This window comes from Haplochromis burtoni, unplaced genomic scaffold, assembly GCF_018398535.1.
Source record: "Haplochromis burtoni strain Fernald_Lab_line unplaced genomic scaffold, NCSU_Asbu1 Contig_1896, whole genome shotgun sequence".
NCBI classification, from domain to species: Eukaryota; Metazoa; Chordata; class Actinopteri; order Cichliformes; family Cichlidae; genus Haplochromis; species Haplochromis burtoni.
Window position 1 is genome coordinate 1,439 of NW_024584257.1, and position 18,429 is coordinate 19,867.

Genomic DNA, 18,429 nt, shown 5'->3' on the forward strand with positions numbered 1-18,429 from the left:
TCTCGATCCCTTTTTGACACTTCGCATCCACCCAAAGGGATCACCGGCTCCATATCGGCTCCTGGAGCCCAGAATCCCAAAGTGACTTTAAACAATTACAATCAATCTAAAAAAAAGAAAAAAAAAAAGAAAAAGGAAATCAGTTCATGCTCCTTTGTCAGTCAGAGAAAGCGCTGTGTGGGTCCTGTACTAACCAGCATTATTGAAAACCAACCGTGTATTTACGGAGGACTAAATGTGCCAAACCAATTGAACACTTTTTTAAAAGTCTAGCTTTAATGAGCAAACTGATTCAGTTATTATTGCAGATAATTTAAAATATCTTCATCTCCTGTGTGAGTGAGGACCTCAGTTTCCTGTTCTCATGTCTGTTTATGGTGTTTTTGTAATAAGGGAATTTTTCCCTACGATGAGTAATAGTTAATTAACTATATGTCTATTGGTCTATCTCAGGACCAGTGTGGTCTTATACCATAGCTCTACTGCTCATCTTGGCTGTAAGGACTTTGGAGTTACTGTTGCTTCTCTATCAGCTCTAAAAAGTAATTTTTACCCAGAGACCTGCTGCTTACTGGATATTTGCTGTCGTTCAGACAATTTTATGTAAACCCCAAAGATGGTTGTGCAGGCATATCCCCACCACAACCATGAGTCACCTCTCTTCTGACGTTTGAACTTCAGAATGTCTTGCTTGTGTCTGCATGTCTAAGTTATTGAGTTGTGCTGATGAATGTTTGCACTTAAAGTAGCCATGCAGGTGGACCTAACAAAGTGCCTGTTGAGTGTGGATGTAGGTCTGTTACTAATTGGAAAACAATTACTTTTGTTATTTAGTTAAGAAAAAGTGTCATATCTTTAATTACGCTGCCCTTTGCTTTTGAAGTATTTAAAGCATCTTTCACTTTTTTTTAAAAATAAAAGGAATAATTAGATATATTCATACAACCAAATTAATATTCCTTCTGCTAAAGTTCTCAGACAAGCTAACTGTCCTCACATCTTTTGTTGTTGTTTGTTTTAAAAAAAAAAAACAAGAGCAAAAGATTATACATTCAGATTATTAAGACTATTTGAAAAGAACAACTACAAATCCTCCATCTAATTTAGAAACATTTATACTTTCATCCACGAAGAAGCAGTCTGATTTCAAATGAACAAATTAAAAAGATCCTGGCAATCACACTGATAAAAAAGCAGTTTTCTAATTTCAACAAATAAAGTCCCAGTGAAAAAAAAACATTCAAGTACTGGTTTTATTATTTCCAAACACCCACCACTTCCAACATTCATCTTTTAAAACATCTTTAATTCTTGCTTCGGCTCTCATGTTTCTCTCCTGCCATTAGAAGCTTGTTATCACTTAGTTTCAACCCGGCCAGCAATACTCGAACCAGCTGTTGGCACTCAACCGTCAAGTGTCAGTAAAAACGTCTAAAGAGAAAAGGAATTAAAATCCCAGAAACACCAAGTTAAAAAAAAAATCACCAGGAAACAATAAAGAAAAAAAATCTATATAATACTTATAATCATCCATACATAATCAGAATAAACCATCATCAACCATAGAAAAGAAACAGAGGAGGGAAAGTGGAATTTCAGTTCATTTGAATGGGAAATGATTTCAGTTTAAAGGTTTCAAATGTGTTACTGACTCCTGATCAGTGTCAGAGAACTTTAACATCTCACCAGTCATACCGCCTTAAACCATCCTCAGATCAGAGGTTTGTTGATTGTAGCTTTAACTAACTTTATGAAAGATGAATAAAAACAAGCAGCACCGACTCTTTCAGTCCAAGTTTGCTGTCAGAGCAGCAGGTTTCAATAAATGACTGGGAGAATTCAGTCACTGAGGAGGGTTTTTTCTAAAGGTCAGCGCAGCACTTCCTTATTTAAAGGTAGTAACATTAAAATGAAATATAAAAACTGTGAAGCCGCTAGAAGATGAATGAAGGTAGAACTGATGTCTTTAAAAGACTCAACTTTAACTTCTCAAACACTGATCAGTCTGATTTTAGCCAATGAAATGACACACAGAATCCTTTAAACCAGCCTAATCCCCTTTAAGGCCTCCAGGAGGAGCCAACGAGCCACCAGAGAACCACCTCGGGTTCTAGCCTGGAGCAGCGAAGCAGGAGTGGACAAAACAAGAGGAGGTCACACGTGGGCCGTTTGTCTGTGTCGACTTTAACAGTTTAATAAGGTGGAAAACATTTAAGAAACTTAAAAAAGGCGCGTCTCACAGTTTTCACACAGTGACTCGTTCTAAAGGAACATTTCGCCCAATCTTTTTCAATATCTCTACTAATGTTTACAGTTAAAAGTTATTGTTAGGAGTTATATAATGTTGTGTGCAGTTGCATGCAAATTCTTGCAAAACATTCCCGTTTCTGTGGTCAGGTGAAAACTGAATATGTGAATATCCCACATTTGTCCTGTTACCAGGTGGAACTTGAGAAATCTCAGACAATTCAAGACTTAAAGAGTCTGAATATTATTTTTGTTACTTTGGAAAGCAATGCATCCACATGAGAACATCGAGTTTCTAACTTCTCTCAGCTACAGATTGAGGCACTGTTAGCTACTGTGCACACCAATGCATGTGTTGTCCTGTAACGTGCAGCTTCTGCCCAGTTAGTAAATGTTTAGTCTCAGTTATTCTTTTTGACACGGATGAAGTCAAGTTACAGAACTCGCACCTACAGCACGCAGAGGCGTTATAAGGAGGAGACGCGGCTCTCAAACAATCCTAAACTGAAGGCTAGCAGGTTAGCAGCGTTGCCTCACAGCAGGAAGGTTCCTTGTTTGAATCCCCTGGTCGGTTTGCAGGCGTGAGTTCACTCCAGCATGTTGGGTTAAACGCTCATTCTTTCAGTGTTTGGAGGAAACAGCTAGGAGGGTTTTTTTACTGCCCGAAGGTGTCGGCTAGATGATAGAGTGCTGAAAATGTTTGTTGATGCTCTTTTTGAAACCAGTGACCGAATAAAACAGCACTAATGTTGACTTTCTTATGATCAACACTTTTGATTACATTTAAATCTACAGTTTAAGCAGAGGTGGATGGGTTTATCTACTTTAGGATTTATCTGACCTTGTGTTGGGATCAAACTACAGCTGCTTGGAAAGATGTCCTGCTTTCTTCAAAAGGACTTGCTTGAATTGTATTGTGGATACATTAAGAGCAAACTAGCTCCTTTACCTCAAGTTTCACAGGATTTTTCGCCACAGGATCAGAATGTCAACAAAGGCTTTCTAGAAGCAAACACAGCCACTCAGCAGCTACGCTGAAACACCTCTGGACAATTATTTTAAAGCACTGCCTTAAATACTTTTAACTTCACCGCTGACCAGGACATCAAAACTGCACTTACAGAAGCAACAGTCAAATCTAATCAAAGCAGCTCTACAGGTTTGACTTGAAATAGGCTTTTTTCTCCTGTAGGTTATTATTTGTTGTATTTAGAGAGTCCTCAGCTGAAAATCTACGAGTGCCACGTGTCTCTCTTATGTCTTACACAAATCCACAAAGCCTGCACAACTGCATACGATTTTTTGGTTTAAAAGGTTAAAAATAAAAATTCAAAATCTGTAAACAGAGTTAATCTTTATGTTAACAAAAGAAAAGGGAAAAATACTGCTCAAAGTTTTTTTGTTTTAACGTGGAAAAGTTAACAAATTAAAAAAGCTATTGTTGAGATCAACAGTGTAGCGCCCGTCACTGCTACTGTACACCACAGCTGTTCAAACTATGATTACAAATTATTTCAAGACTATGAAATCAACAGCAGATCAATCACTAACACAAGTGTCACAAATATAAAGCAGCAGTTTACTGACCCAACACATTGTTCCCAACATTTATTTCAGATATGTTATACAGTTCCTTGTAGATTTTTTTAATGATTTTAAAAGTTTTTGTTAAGTTTCAGCTGCAAACGTGACTCCATCCATTGTTTGTATCTTCAAGGCATCTGAGGTTTAAACTACTATTGCTCAATCTGCTTCCTGCGATTATTAAAACCCTGTTTCCAGGTTAGCGAAGAGTGTTGCTCAAACATGTTAGTCATGTTACGGTGATGAAAACAAAGCGCCTATCCGTTCTAACACCACACCCACGTTAAGTCACTATGGCTGAAGGCACTGTTTAAATGCGTCTACCCTCCCCCCCTCAGTTCCCATCTGGGTTAATAATCTCCTCCTGGTCCACCTCCACCTTCTCCTATCCTCTTCTTCTTCTTGTCGTGGCGTCTACAACAGAACGCAGCGCTTTTTGGGTTTGGTGTCCGGAGGCTCCAGAGCTGCCAGGATGGCCTCGTCAAACACGTTCTTCAGTCCCCTCTAAATAAACAAAAACAACCCATTACTAAATAAATAAAGAATAATTAATTTAAAAAAAACTGAATTAAAATTTAAATTTCAAAATTCAATTCACAGTTAAAAAGAAAGAAAATTCTACAAAGGAAACTAGAAATGAAAATAGACGACGTCGCCATCCTTTTAGACCGAGGTGGAGTTCTGCCACAGATCTCTGCATGCCTCAAATTTACTTGCAATAAAACAAAGTAAAATAACAAATACTTTTTTCTAATGACTGGAGCTCCTGTCCTCTCGCTGAATGTGCTAGCTCTACCAAAAAATACATAAAAATAAATAAAAGAATTTGACTAAATAACATGACCGTGTGTAGAATAAGTAGATTAACATGTAGGAGGAAAGTCTTCTGTTTTTAACTAATCAATTACATTTAAGAAGACTTTTTTTAAAGCAGGTAAACACTTGTTCAAATACTAGTTTCAGTTCCTATTTAATACTCACAGGTAATTGTCTGATGATGATTTCTTTTTAAAAGTGCTTTTTAAAAGCTGATTAGCAGTTGTAACCAGAATCATGCCTAGTACACGGAGCCACATGGAAATGAGCCGTTTACAGTTTCACATCTGGACACAGACAGTTCTGTAGCTACACGTCGCCACGCTTATTAGACTTAACTGTGAAACTTCCTTTGACCTCATCAGTTTATCTTTTCAGACCTGAGCTCACATGGATACTAAAGGCCTGTTTCTCCCCCCTCAGGCGACGACTACTTTCTCCGTACCTGCGTCAGAGCCGAACACTCCACGTATTTGACGGCCTTCAGCTCACGAGCCAGTTTTTCTCCGCTCTCACAGCTCAGGGCTCGCTGTTTGTTCTTGGCCAACTTCTCCAGGGTGTTGCTGTCGTCTCTGAGATCCACCTGAGTCCCCACCAGCAGGAAGGGCGTCCGTGGGCAGTGGTGTGAAATCTCTGGCACCCACTGTGAAAAGACAAGGCCAAGGTCAGGCTTGATGGACTTTAAATGCAACTCCAACTGACCTGAACCCTCCTCTGTGTCCTTAAAGTTACACTGTGAACAAATTTAGATCTAAAACCAAGCTGATGGTGTTCTCAATTAATTTTTACTGAGAAGACAATAACTTGTCATAGTAAATAATTTGGTTTACAGATTATCCTGACAGCCCTTGTTTAAAAAGGTAAAATGTACATGTGTCAATCTTAATCTAGAAACAAAAAACACAGAGAGAGCTAAACAAACCTTCTCTCTGACGTTCTCGAAAGATGAAGGTGATACAACAGAGAAACAAACGAGGAAGACGTCAGTCTGAGGGTAGCTGAGGGGTCGCAGTCTGTCGTAATCCTCCTGACCTGCAGGGGGAGGCACGAGATGACAAAATTAAGCTAATAGAGATAAAAAACAAAACAAAGCTTCAGGTCCAGTTGAGGTGGGCTCCAGAACTCAGTCAATGCCCATATTAAAGTGTACAACTTTGAACCACACATGAACATGCGCACCGTGCTACAAAACAAAAACCCTCCACCCTCTTCACCATAACGACGCAGCGGGTATTTTCATTTAAACATATGGATACTGTAAAGGTTTACTCTTAGGAGTGTGGCTTGTTTATTTGACAGGTAAATGTGGAGCAGATCGCAGTCCACTCGGTCTCACCTCCACCGGCTAACATCTCACACTACCAAAAACGCTCACTCTCTGACTTCCTGTTTCACCAAAAGTGATGGTGAGATGTAGCCAAAAATTAAGATTTCATGATGCATTTTTCCCCCCAGGAAGTTTTCATCATCTTTTTGACAGAAGAGGGTTAGCACATTGACTTAGTTTTATTTTTAGGTTTTGTAGTGCTTTTAACTGCACTAAAAAAACCTTTCTGTAAATATTAGGCAGTCACTGCTCGTGGGAGTGTGTTCGGTGTTCCTACAGTGAATTAACTGAAATGGTTTTAGATTTTTTTACCTGCAGTGTCAAACAGTCCCAGAGTGTACGGCTCTCCACCGATCATCACCGTCACGGCATAGTTGTCGAACACCTGGGGGACAAAGAGGGGAAAAGGTGAGAAAACAGAAGCCGGATGATATGACAGAGAGAGCAGAAAACAAAAAAAGGAAGTAACGTGTAGACTGGAAGAAGACTTCTTGAGTTGTTAAATCGTTGAAAAAGGAAGTACTTTCCTAGTGCTTTTGTTTGACAGATGTTCAGCACCGCTGTCATACAAATCAGACAACTCCAGTGTTGAATGTGCAAAGTTAAAAAGGCTAAAATATGAGCACATGATGCTCCATTAAGCAAATCTTTAAGTCATTAAACAGTGGATGAGCGCACCCATCAGCGGTTTCACACCTACAGTTTATTTCCTCCGGTCAGAATCAGTTCAGTTTCTAAACGTGTCAACTGAAAAAGAACAATTTATGTTGGGCAGCTAGTTGCTAGCCTGTGCACATCTATAGTACCTCATGCTTCACAGAATACAAAGAAATAACCGCACGTGACTACGGGAAGTTGTTTTTTCTTAGCTCAAACTTTCAACATCTACATGGTAATTGGGCCTGACTGAGCTCGTATCCTGTTCACACCACAAACAAACTGCTGAGTTCATTTGGAACCGCACAGAGACGTCCTCCAAAGGGTCTCGGTGCGGTTGTTTTGGTCCGCACTCGAGTGCGATTATATTTACATCTGCACAAACGAACTGCAGCAAGAGGGAAAATGAGAAAGTGATTTAAACTGACTAAACACCGCAGGCGTTCACATCCATGAAACCGATCATTTCCAGTGTTGAGAACGTGTGAAGTGGATTTCTTAACATTGTGCGCTGTATCTAAGACCACTGTCTGGATCTGTATGATGTGATTCAGAGCTGTTATTCTCAAAATTGCCATCTTGGCCAGAGAAATCCAACCTACGTGCTGTTCAACCCTTCTTTTTGAGAGGTGCAGCTACTCGGCCTGGTGTAAAAGAAATCAGGATTACTGTGAACTGTGAATCATGCAAAGCTACTGCAGTAGGGTCCAATGATAAAGATATGGAACTGGAAATGGGTAAAACAGCTGCCCTTTAAATAGTTTATTGCATACATGATCTTTACTGAATTACATGAAATGATGGAAACTGAATATTGTTTTGTTGTTGTTCAGGTAAACAGACCTGCTGCGTCTTGGTTCAGTCCTTCCTTTTATTTAATCACAGCCATACCTTCAGGCTGCTGCTGTGTACAATAAAACAGTCCAGTCCCAACACGCCTGCTAACCTTGGCTCGGCGGACGTGCGCTAAAGCAGGGAGTGTTCACGGTGATGACCTCATGCAGTATAAAACAAGGTACGGTCACAGTAGCTGACTGGAAATGCTTGTTGCACGACGATCTTCATAGAGACATGTTTCATCAGCGAGTTTCAAGCTGCTCGACTGTTTCACAAAACAATCAGCATCATTTTGAACTACAACTGTAATGTTATTTAACACAATTATTCATTAACTTTAAAAGCTGAGCCTGTATTTTTGTCTTGTCTTGGACTGAAAACCGTTTCGGTCACTTAAAGCAACGAGTCTTCACAAGGAGTTTACTTTAAATACTACTCAGATTGGAAACACTGCAAATGAAATGATTAAACAGGCAGAGCTGATTGACCTGCAGACAGTTGGGTGCACACCAGTGGGTGTTTGTGCTCGTGAAGCCCATCTTATTTGGGAGCTGCTGGTCACTGTTGGCCCACAGCCTCCATTGTGTCTGTTTGTGCAGACGGCTGTGAAGCAAGACCCTCGTGACAGCAGACTTGGAGGCATCAGAACAATTGGATGGTAGCCACAGGTCGAGGGAGAAACAGCTAAAGCAGACAGCCAAAAAACACTTTGGTCGCACGCCACCAAAAGTGAATCAGGCGAGATGAGTCAGCAGACGACAGCTTTTCTGGCACGTAAAACATTTTGGGACCCACCAGAGGTTCTGGTCTTCCATCAAAGTAAAATGTTTTTGTTTAATTGCTGAAACTTAACAGAAAGTTCAGTCAAATGACCGAGGATAGCAGGAAAACGCACTGACGTCTGGAAAAGTCACAGACTTTTCGCCTTAGTTATATGCAGACAAATCATGATTATGTGCAATCACGCTCAAAGATCCTGAGCCAGTAAGAAATCCCAGTTAACTGTTAACTGGTTTTACAGGATTTGGCATTAACACGACGGTTTACCATCTTTTTTTAACCCAATGCTAACCTAATATCCAGAGAAGCTGCTGCTACAACTGTTCAAAATTTCTTCTACCCGTCGGTTTGTTGGTTGTTTATTTTTCTTCTGAGCACAAAGAGGCAGAATTGACCCGACGTTTGATAGACTGATGAAAAAGTTCAGAGTGTGCGACACACACGCAGAGAAATGGACAAACAGAGACAGAAGTGCCCTTCAGGTCAAGTTTGGACAGAAACACTGAGTAACTGGCCCCTCCACTCAAACATCCACCACACAGACAGAAGAAGAGACACAGGTTTGATGGTAAGAGCTTTGGATGGAGCTCAGACTACAGAAGCTGCTGGAAACAGATCACAGCAGACACAGTGGGGAAAGAAAGCGCTGTGCCGAACGGTGTCCCGACTGTGCTGTTACGATAAATGTATTTATATGCCGTTTCAGTTTCATACAGAGCCAAACAACAGCCTGAAATTAAACAATAAACACACTCCTTGTAAAATGTGACAGGTTTGACATCAGATTCCTGTAAGGTGACTTGTTTGTGAGGAATTACTTCCTGGAGAAGACTTACTCTCTCCTAATTTCTTACTGTGTGGCTTGTTTGTCAGCAGATTGACAGGAAACGATGCAGACACATAATACAGCACTGATGTATAGTTGCTCAACACACACACACGAAACAGAAAGCGTACAGGAGAATAAAGTGTTTTGTCTAAAACAAGACATTGCTCAACTTAATGTTGCATGATGACTAGCCTCAAAGATTAGGGTTCATTAAGTACATTGGTGACATTAAGTAATAAGGCGGTGATTAACAACAGGAGAATGCAGGTAGGAACAGGATGCTGCACAGGAATAACAACAATGTGACATTAAGCAATAAAAACAAAATAACACAGCTTTTGCTGAATCATGTTGGAGGTGTATAAAATCATATTACTAGTCACAGATGATAAAAAATAATAAGCATAAAAAGTTGCATTTATGAGGAAAGAAAGTAAAATTTTACAATAAAACTTTGTTCTTGATATCCTTTTTTACATTTATATGAAAGTATTTCCACTTCTGTCTTGAAAAGCACCTTTATTCTGAAAATATCACAGTAATTATAATCACTATTTTGATAATAAAGTTAAGTCTTTAGTACTTATATAAAGGTTTTCCTACATGTAGCGCTAATAAGGAAAAAAAGAGCTCTATGCTAACAGCAAAGAGCTACTATGCTAGTGTTTTCATTAGTAGGAAGCCACAGACGAGCTGAAAACTACATACAGCTAATACTTTAAGATATGTTTTTACATTATTTTTTTCAGTGGGTAATAATAATAATAATAATAATAATAATAATAATGGATTGCATTTATATAGCGCTTTTCAAGGCACCCAAAGCGCTTTACAATGCCACTATTCACATTCACACACTGGTGGAGGCAGCTACAGTTGTAGCCACAGCTGCCCTGGGGCAGACTGACAGAAGCGAGGCTGCCATATCGCGCCATCGGCCCCTCTGGCCAACACCAGTAGGCGGTAGGGTAAAGTGTCTTGCCCAAGGACACAACGACCAGGACAGAGAGCCCGGGGATCGAACCGGCGACCTTCCGGTTACAGATCGCTTCCCAACCCCCTGAGCCACGTGTGCCTGTTTGAGCCTCAGTGCTCAAACAGGACTGAGAAAACTAAGAAGAGCACACAGAAAGCAAACAGTCCAGTCTCGGCAAACAGAGGTGGTCACGTGATGCCCTCACTTCTACTCTTGTTGACTGAGTTTAAGAAGAAGCAGAGCCATTTTTAAATATGAAAAGGGAAAGCTCATATGCACTGAAAAATAATGGAATAACAACAATGTGGCATTTAAACAACGCATTTGAAATAAAGTAGTTGTACATAAACAAATAATAGATAAATACTGACATGACCATTCCTGCATATACGAGGTACGCCAAACATACAGCCCGGGGAAGAACGAGCCTATTAAAGCAGCGGTCCCCAATCCCTGAGCCACGGACTGGTAAGGGTCTGTGAGACGTTTGGTACCGGGCCGCGAGAGTTGAGGCTCGGGGTGAAATTTATGGTTTTCAGGGTTTTTATCATTAACTCTCTTTCCCTAGATATTTTCCCATTAAACTTTAATGCATTTAAAAGACCAAAGTACTTTCTGATCTTGATAAGGTTTTGGAATCATAAAGAAGTAAAATGGCAAATAATACTGTGGAGTATGTGATGATGGGAATTAGGTGAATTATGTGGGATCAATAAGATGTTGAGCAGGGGTAGGAATTAATAAGTATGTTCATACTTCTTCCTACTCCTTTTCAGACCAAACATTGTTACATTATGTCAGACGATTTTGTTTTATTTCATTATATATTTTTTGTTTATCTGAACACATACGTGTGTGTGTGTATATCTACATATATATTCGTATCTGTAAATGAAAATATATGTAGTGTGTATATATTGTTTTTGTTTTATATGTCTGAAACAAATAAAGATACAATACAATACAATACAATACAATACTGTTGTTTAAGCTGCAAAACAGTCTAGATGTGAAGGTTGTGCTTTTATACGACAACAATAATCAGTAACAGCTGTAGTAATACTGGAAAAAAAGTGCATTTTTAACATAAAAAAAAGAAGATCTTGTTTTAGTAATTGGTGGCCGTCGTATTAAAAATTCAAACAGAATTGGTTGAACGACATTTGTACTGAAGAGTTAAAAATAGTGGAGTGGAAGCGAGGTGAGTGAGATGGACAGTCTGACAGGAAGAGAAAGATAAAAGTTGAGTCAGCACTGTTGCTTCCGCAATTCTCAAACAGTGCTGACTGCTGACAGACCAAGCAATGGCAACAGAAGACAATTACTCATCAGTTTGCAGTCCCTACTCACAGACCCTACCCATCATCAATTAGGAGGCATTTCAGATATTTCTAGCAGGGCTGCAGAGCCTGTCAACGCTCAGCAAGCCGTTTTCTGATGGCAACAAACCACAGAGTCAGAGAATGCCGGATCAGCTGAGCTGAGGCGCACATGGACCACATTTGTGCCACGCTGCAGAGCTTGCGAAGCTTCTTCCTCATCGTGCTGCTGCAGCGTGATGCAACACTTTTGAATAGTCACGAATCAAACAGGATGTCAGGAGACAAGCACACATTTCTAATCCTGCAGGTACAGACATGAAACCACCGACTGCACGCACCAAAAACGACACAAACGTGTACAAGAATCAGAACAAACAGCGAGCGCTAGAAAGTTTACAACTTCAGGAAATGATGTGCAAAAAGAACTTTTTACCAAAATATCATCCAGGTTCATGCTTGAGTGCAAAAGGGTGCTGCTACCAAGATACAATTCACTGTAACAAATTAAAAGAGGACAGCTTAATGAATGCAGTAGGAGCTTGGACCCAGTAGCAGGGTTTATAAGTCATCATTTAACAAGCGTATTGTAAAAACTTTTAAGCCCTTCATTTTTATATGCAACATTTAACTTGTAGCATATACTGTGTGTGAACTGTCACAACCTCTCTCTGCCTAATGGAGAAGCTGTAGCTCAGGAGGTCAGGAGCGGTTCATCCGTAATCGCAAAGTTCGATCTGCAATGCGTTCATTGCAGTAGCAGTGTGTGTGTCTGGTGGATAGAAAGCACTAAAGTATAAACAATAAGTGTTTGTATGAAAGGGCCATGTTGTATAAACAGAGCTGAAAAGCACAACATAAGAACCAGTCCACTTACCATTTATCAAGATGTCAGCTTAAATCTAAGGTGGAGCTTAATCAATATTTGGCTCTGTTGGCTCAGCAGTATGAGAAACACACCTCGAAGTGTAACGTAGTGTCTCCTTTTCTAACATTTCTTACTCTCTATCAAGAACATTTAGTTTTTTTTCACCGTGTTTTTATAGGTATAAAGAAAAGTCCAGCTTGATCATGTGTCAACCTTGAAAACTGTAACATCAGCACAAATTTAATTTAGGAACCATTTTTCAATAAAGATTAGAGGAAAGTGGGTCAACCAAGTTATTCCATGTAAAAATGTTTGATGACCATTACAGGTTTAAATCTAAATTGAGAAAAATATTCCATGAAAGACAACTGACCTTATATCGCCTTTGGGCTTTTGGAGCCTTGACCTGACTTTTAAAAAAATAATTGGGGGGGAAAAAAAAAAAAAAAAAAAAAGCACTATGCTGCTGAAAAATGAAAAATAGATATTTGCAAAATTCAGCCTAAATATGTATTTTACCTGGTTAACGTGTGTGTCGGGGCGTGGTCTGCAGCGCCGCTGCAGGGGAGGCGGACGCACCTGAGCGGCACCCGCAATCACGCCTCGCCGCCTTAACGTCTGTGCCATCTATGCTTTTGTGTTGTTGTTGGTGTGTGTCGGGCTGTGGGCTGAAACGCTACAGCCGGCTGTGTGCGTACAGCAACCGTGTGAGAAAAGTGGTCAATAAAGAGAAGCTGAAAAGCGTGTTCATGCAAACATCGTCGGGTCTGCCGTGATATGTTTACAATGGGACTTCTGCTCCTGAACCTCTGCGCACAGCGTCTGCAAATCGAGGCTGTACGAAGTCACTTTCATCTTTACAGGACTGTAAGCTGTCGTCTGTGAGGCGTGAGCGCTGTTTGTTTTTAACATAGTTCACGGTGGAGCTGCTGACATAATGTGGATCCGAAGATCCATAATTGGCCTGCCTGGGGTTGAAAGTCTCGATAAATCCATGGCGTTTCAGCGGGTACACCGGCTTCCGCGAGTGTGACACTTATTTTGAGCGATGAAAAAATAATAAAATATAATTTTATTTTTATATTTCAATATCACAATAATCTTCCAATTTAGAACTACAAGTTAAAAAAAGAACATAAATAAAATACACTTTAGCAAAATACTTTAATTTATTTTCCCAAACCACGCGGAGCCGCACTAGAAGGACTAAAGAGCCGACCAATGGTTTAAGATATTTGAGAAAAATATATGTGATGTAATTTCAAGGTGCTGCTGACCGAAAGAGTTATAATAACACTAGAAATGTTATTAGAAAACACTGGATATATCTGGAGACCAAACATCACGTCTCATACAAACTTTGCCTACTATAAATGAACACAGTGAGACCAAATGGAAAAAGGAGGTTTGTTTCAGTTTGAGTGTCTGAAAAGGTGTGTTTTATTGTTCCTTGAATCCACCTCACCTCTGCTTGAATGGCACGTGCATAGTTGATGCACTGTAATATAATAACTGGGGGCAAAGCTTGTGTGAGCACAGAAAATTTAAAGGGCACATGTTCATCATCGGATGAAGAAATTTACAGTACTCAGTCTTAAGTTGTCCTTACCAGACTGGTACAGGTAAGTATGATTGGTCTAGGTAAACTAAAGGGGACGGGTGATGAAATTTCACATATTTTTGTATCATTTATGACCATTTGTTGACCAAACTTTAGTCGTAGCGTTCCACAGGGTTCTGTGCTAGGACCAATATTTTTCTCATTATACATGTTTTCTATGTCACAGAAACACTGCACATATTTTGATTTCTTTGACAATGATACACAATTAGATTAGGAAACACAGAAATTAGTAAACTACAGGCTTGTCTCAAACAATTCAATTCCTGGATGACCTGTAATTTTCTGCTTCTACATTCAGACATATTTACATAAAGAAAGCTTTGAAATGACTACCGAAGTCTGTTGATTTTATATATATATATAAAAAAAAAAAAGGCATTTATATGTGCGTCACATCAAGAAAGTTTCACATCACTAATTTGCCAATGCACTTCTTCTACAACTTCTCAACCACTACATGATGTTTTGCTGTGGAACACTCCTAACAGACCTAGAGAAGTGAGAGTTACTGCTGCAGCACGCTTCATTTTGAATTTATCTGCACAAAATATTTGAAATGTTACAGTTACAAGCAAGACGTTTGCTTATATATCGTTTTACACAGCATAACGAAAATAAAGGACGAACAAACAGCCTGACTACAATGACTTGATTCAAACTTGTTATTGATCAAAGTAAAGTTCATCCTGTTTTTTATTAAAATGATACACTCGTACCGCAGTACATGCAATACGTTTATGTACATATAAATGAAATGTAATCTTCTTTGAAGGTGATGTGTGTTAACGCATTTTCAATAGAACTGATCCAGGCCAATCAAAAGCCATTAAAAAAATATTTCAGTAGAAAATATAAGAGTCATAAACGACCCAACTTGGTACTTTCAGTTCTTAAAAGACTCCAGAGTTTTATTACAGTGTACTACTACCAAGTTTTGGTACTCATTCCCATCTTTTAAAAATAAAAGTGAAGCTGAAATATGAGTGACACTCTCTCACTGAACTGGAAAGGTATGTGCATGCTGTAAATACAGTGGCGTCGATACTGACGATACTTTTTTCAGAAACCTGTTTATGTAACCTACGTACAGCATTTACCCATCTATCAGTATCACTCCACAGGAAAGACCTGCACACTGGGTGTTACAAGGAATAAAGTGGCCCGTGCTGCTGCTGTGCGTCAGCTCTCTGTCATTTCAAGTATTATTACTTTGGGGAAGTGAAAAAGTTAATCGTGTTATTTAAGACTACTCACCGTAGGAACGTATTCAGAGGGAAACTTGTTCGTCGTGTATGAGATGAGCAGGCATGTCTTTCCCACTGCACCGTCACCCACCACCACACACTTTATAGTTTGCATCTGAGGAGGAGAAAAGTAGAAAACCTTCTTATTAAAACAAACACAATCTCCATCTGTGTGTTTGTTTCTTTATCCCTGAACTGATCCTAAAACCACAAGGAGCTAGCTGCCAAACCTGGCACACAGGTACACCTTAGATCCCTGAGGTGTTCCTATGTATGTCATATATTTAAACGTCATCATGTTGTCTAGTAACCACCTACCAATGGGCTGATATGGCTCATTTATCGCATTTTTGCACCTTACAGAACCTTATAAAAATCACCATATCATTTTTATTTCACACAAAATTTTATTTTTATCCACAAAATTGAACTGTGCACCGATATAATGCACCTACAACACCTTATGAAAACGCCTTGTTTTAATTTCATGATAAAAACACCACATTTAAATCCACAAAAGTTAGCATAGTAGCATAGTGAGCATATGCTGGTTAAGAAAAAAGGACATATCAGTAACTAAGTGTACAACAGAGGTGAGACAGGGAAGTGGGGTCTCTGGAAGACTGCTGGAATGACAAAATAAGCCCCTGACAGACCTTAATCAGGTGTTTGTCCATAATGAAAGTAATTAGATATGTTATACATAATGGAAATCACTCAATGAGTGTTGCCTTTAAGACAAAAGCAACTTTTTGAGACAATCTGTACCAAGTCTAAAAGGATCTATGAGAATAATCTAAGGTTTAATCTACTTGAATCACTGAGAATGAAAGTATTAATAGGCTGTAGTTGTACTTCAGTCATTATCAAACTGAGCATCCGGTGCAACTGCTACATTTCAGGGGCTTTCCATAAGCGAGGTGATGCCCTGCTCGTGTTTCTGCACCTCCCACCAATGCTTCATGTGCAGAAGGGTAACCATGGCAACATAACTGTATACAAACAAGCCTTGACAATATGAGACAAAAGATTTCAGTCATTACAGTCGATGCTTATGACACAATTTCCAGTTACTTTTAATTAAGTTTTAGTGCAAGCAGACGCAGCTGCTCTGTAACAGGTTGATTTTATACAGAAGCAAATAAATGTGAGAAAACGACTTCTCCAACCACCCTCTTAATCAAATGATTTTTATCTACATGTAATTTCCACACAACTTTAGTATATCAAATGAAGTCATGTATAAATTTTAGCTTCATACTGTGAGTGTTTTCCAAGTTGCAGGCCCTCAAAGTAGACAACGGGCTATATTTTGTGTCGTTTCATCTGTATTATTTTTTCACCTTATCTTCAGGGCTAAAAAACACATTTAGGTGTTGTTAAAAACATCACTCAAATCAATCAAGTGTCCAAATCTCATGCCAAAATTTTGTTTGAGAATTGTTTTTCAACTTTGAGCACCAGTTTAAAGGGATATATCACCAGCAAAATCTCACACAGTAATGCCAGTAGGCATTGTTACACTGGCTCTTTGGTCTGTTTTCTTATAACTCCCCTGGACAAAACCTACATGCATTTCTGGACAGCTTTAAGGGTCATATTAACATGCAAGATTTTCTATGTAGTTATGTTTTGATACTATGCTCAACTTGCCACTGTGTTGTGTCAAGTAAGAGGGCGAAGCATTAACTAATTTACTATGTATAGATGCTTATGGGTGATCAAAATGTAGATTAAATTACTTTTCCAAACACCTGCTCAGTTGCAGGTTTAAGAATTATTAAATGGTTTTTATGCCCTTTTTTCCCTGCCTGTTTGCATCAGGTGATATGAAAATGCGGAGTCAGTATGAGACTGGCTGATGGAAACACTGCCTGGTCTGTGGCGCGATGTTTACTACACAATGACTAGAGAACCTGTGACCTCTCTGATGCCGAGCAGCTCTCATACCCACTCTGCGGCTTCATTAAGAAGGACAATGGTTAGAGGGCTATGGCCTGCCACTTCATCACTGGCTCTTTGTTTGGGTAAATTTGCAGTGCCAGAATTCAGCTGAACTCTGATGAGTCAGAAACAAGGTGGCCAGTCATTTGCAGGCATGAAGACACCAGTTATGTCTGCAGAATTCATTTGTCAGCAAAACATAGTTTTGGGAAATTAGCGCTAGCTGAGTCTTTTCAATGCCCCTTTCTGCCCCAGTTGCATCCAGATAATTTTCATTACAGGGCTCATTTCTAAAACCCTAAGCATTTTAGCTTAGGGGTGGGCTGTAGCTCAGGCGGTAGAGCAGGTCATCTACTGATCAGAAGATTGGTGGTTTGATTACTGGCTTCCCCCTAGTCTACATGCCAAATATCCTTGGGCAAGATACTAACCGACGCATCCATTGGAGTGTGAATGTGCATGAATCTTAGATAGGCACTAACAGCTTAGAAAAGGTGTTTGTGTGAATTGGTGTGACTGGCCGAATGAATTTGTTGTAGAAAGCTCTTTGAGTGCTCAGATAGAGTAGAAAAGCGCTATATAAGAACGAGTCCATTTACCATTTAGCAGAGTTCAGTTTGTTCACAAGTGGGACTACAAAGACCAGTGAAAGATAATGTACAATTAATATTTAGTATTCTATATATGTTGAAGGACATTCTCAAAACATCTAAATACTAAACTACTTTGGACGTCAGTTTGCCTTAAGATGCAACTACTGCTACAACTTTCAATAGCTCAGTTTTCTTGGTTGCTTTGGTTGCCCGAATTGATGTCCTTATTCAAGACTAGCGAAATACTTATTGTTGAAATATGTTAGTTTAAAAGACTTGCTGTTAGACTGAACTGCTGTATTCTTGTCAGTTTACTTTGCTTTTATGGGAAAACAGAAAATGTTTTTATAGAAAAATAACATTTTTTATGTCTGAAGAAAACTTCAATTACACTTGAGGCCAACTCCAAAAATTAGCCAAATTCATTAGCTAACATCTTGTCAATCATAAGTCATTTGCCAATAACTGCAATTTAACACTTAGATCCACCCATCACCTGTAATGCAGTGTTTCAACACACCAAGATGGTAAACGCAAGCTTGGGACGGGACTTTTACTAGAGTAGGATGTCACGACAGCTATGTCTTTTATCTATCTGTACTGTAATAATGCTTGTGGCTGGCCGACACATTTCTACTACTGTTTGTGAGTAAAAATATTTTGTTTTCATACTATTTGGTATTTGAATAATCAGAATCAGAATCAGAATCAGAATAATATCAACATTAGCTGAGATTTGAATTTGAATGCTAATCAATAAAATCAAAAATCAAAATCAAATCAT

General features: G+C 39.2%; 1 protein-coding gene across 1 annotated transcript; it reads right to left on the reverse strand.

Moving 5' to 3' along the window:
• Positions 1–1,239: 1,239 nt before the first annotated feature.
• LOC102294469 (cell division control protein 42 homolog) lies at positions 1,240–15,223 on the reverse strand (the record flags this gene model as incomplete). Its single annotated transcript, XM_005952617.3, is given in 5 exon segments — positions 1,240–4,335; positions 5,093–5,290; positions 5,570–5,679; positions 6,287–6,359; positions 15,119–15,223. Coding segments are annotated over 5 exon segments (576 nt in total). The 3' UTR covers positions 1,240–4,245.
• Between the last annotated feature and the right edge of the window lie 3,206 nt (positions 15,224–18,429).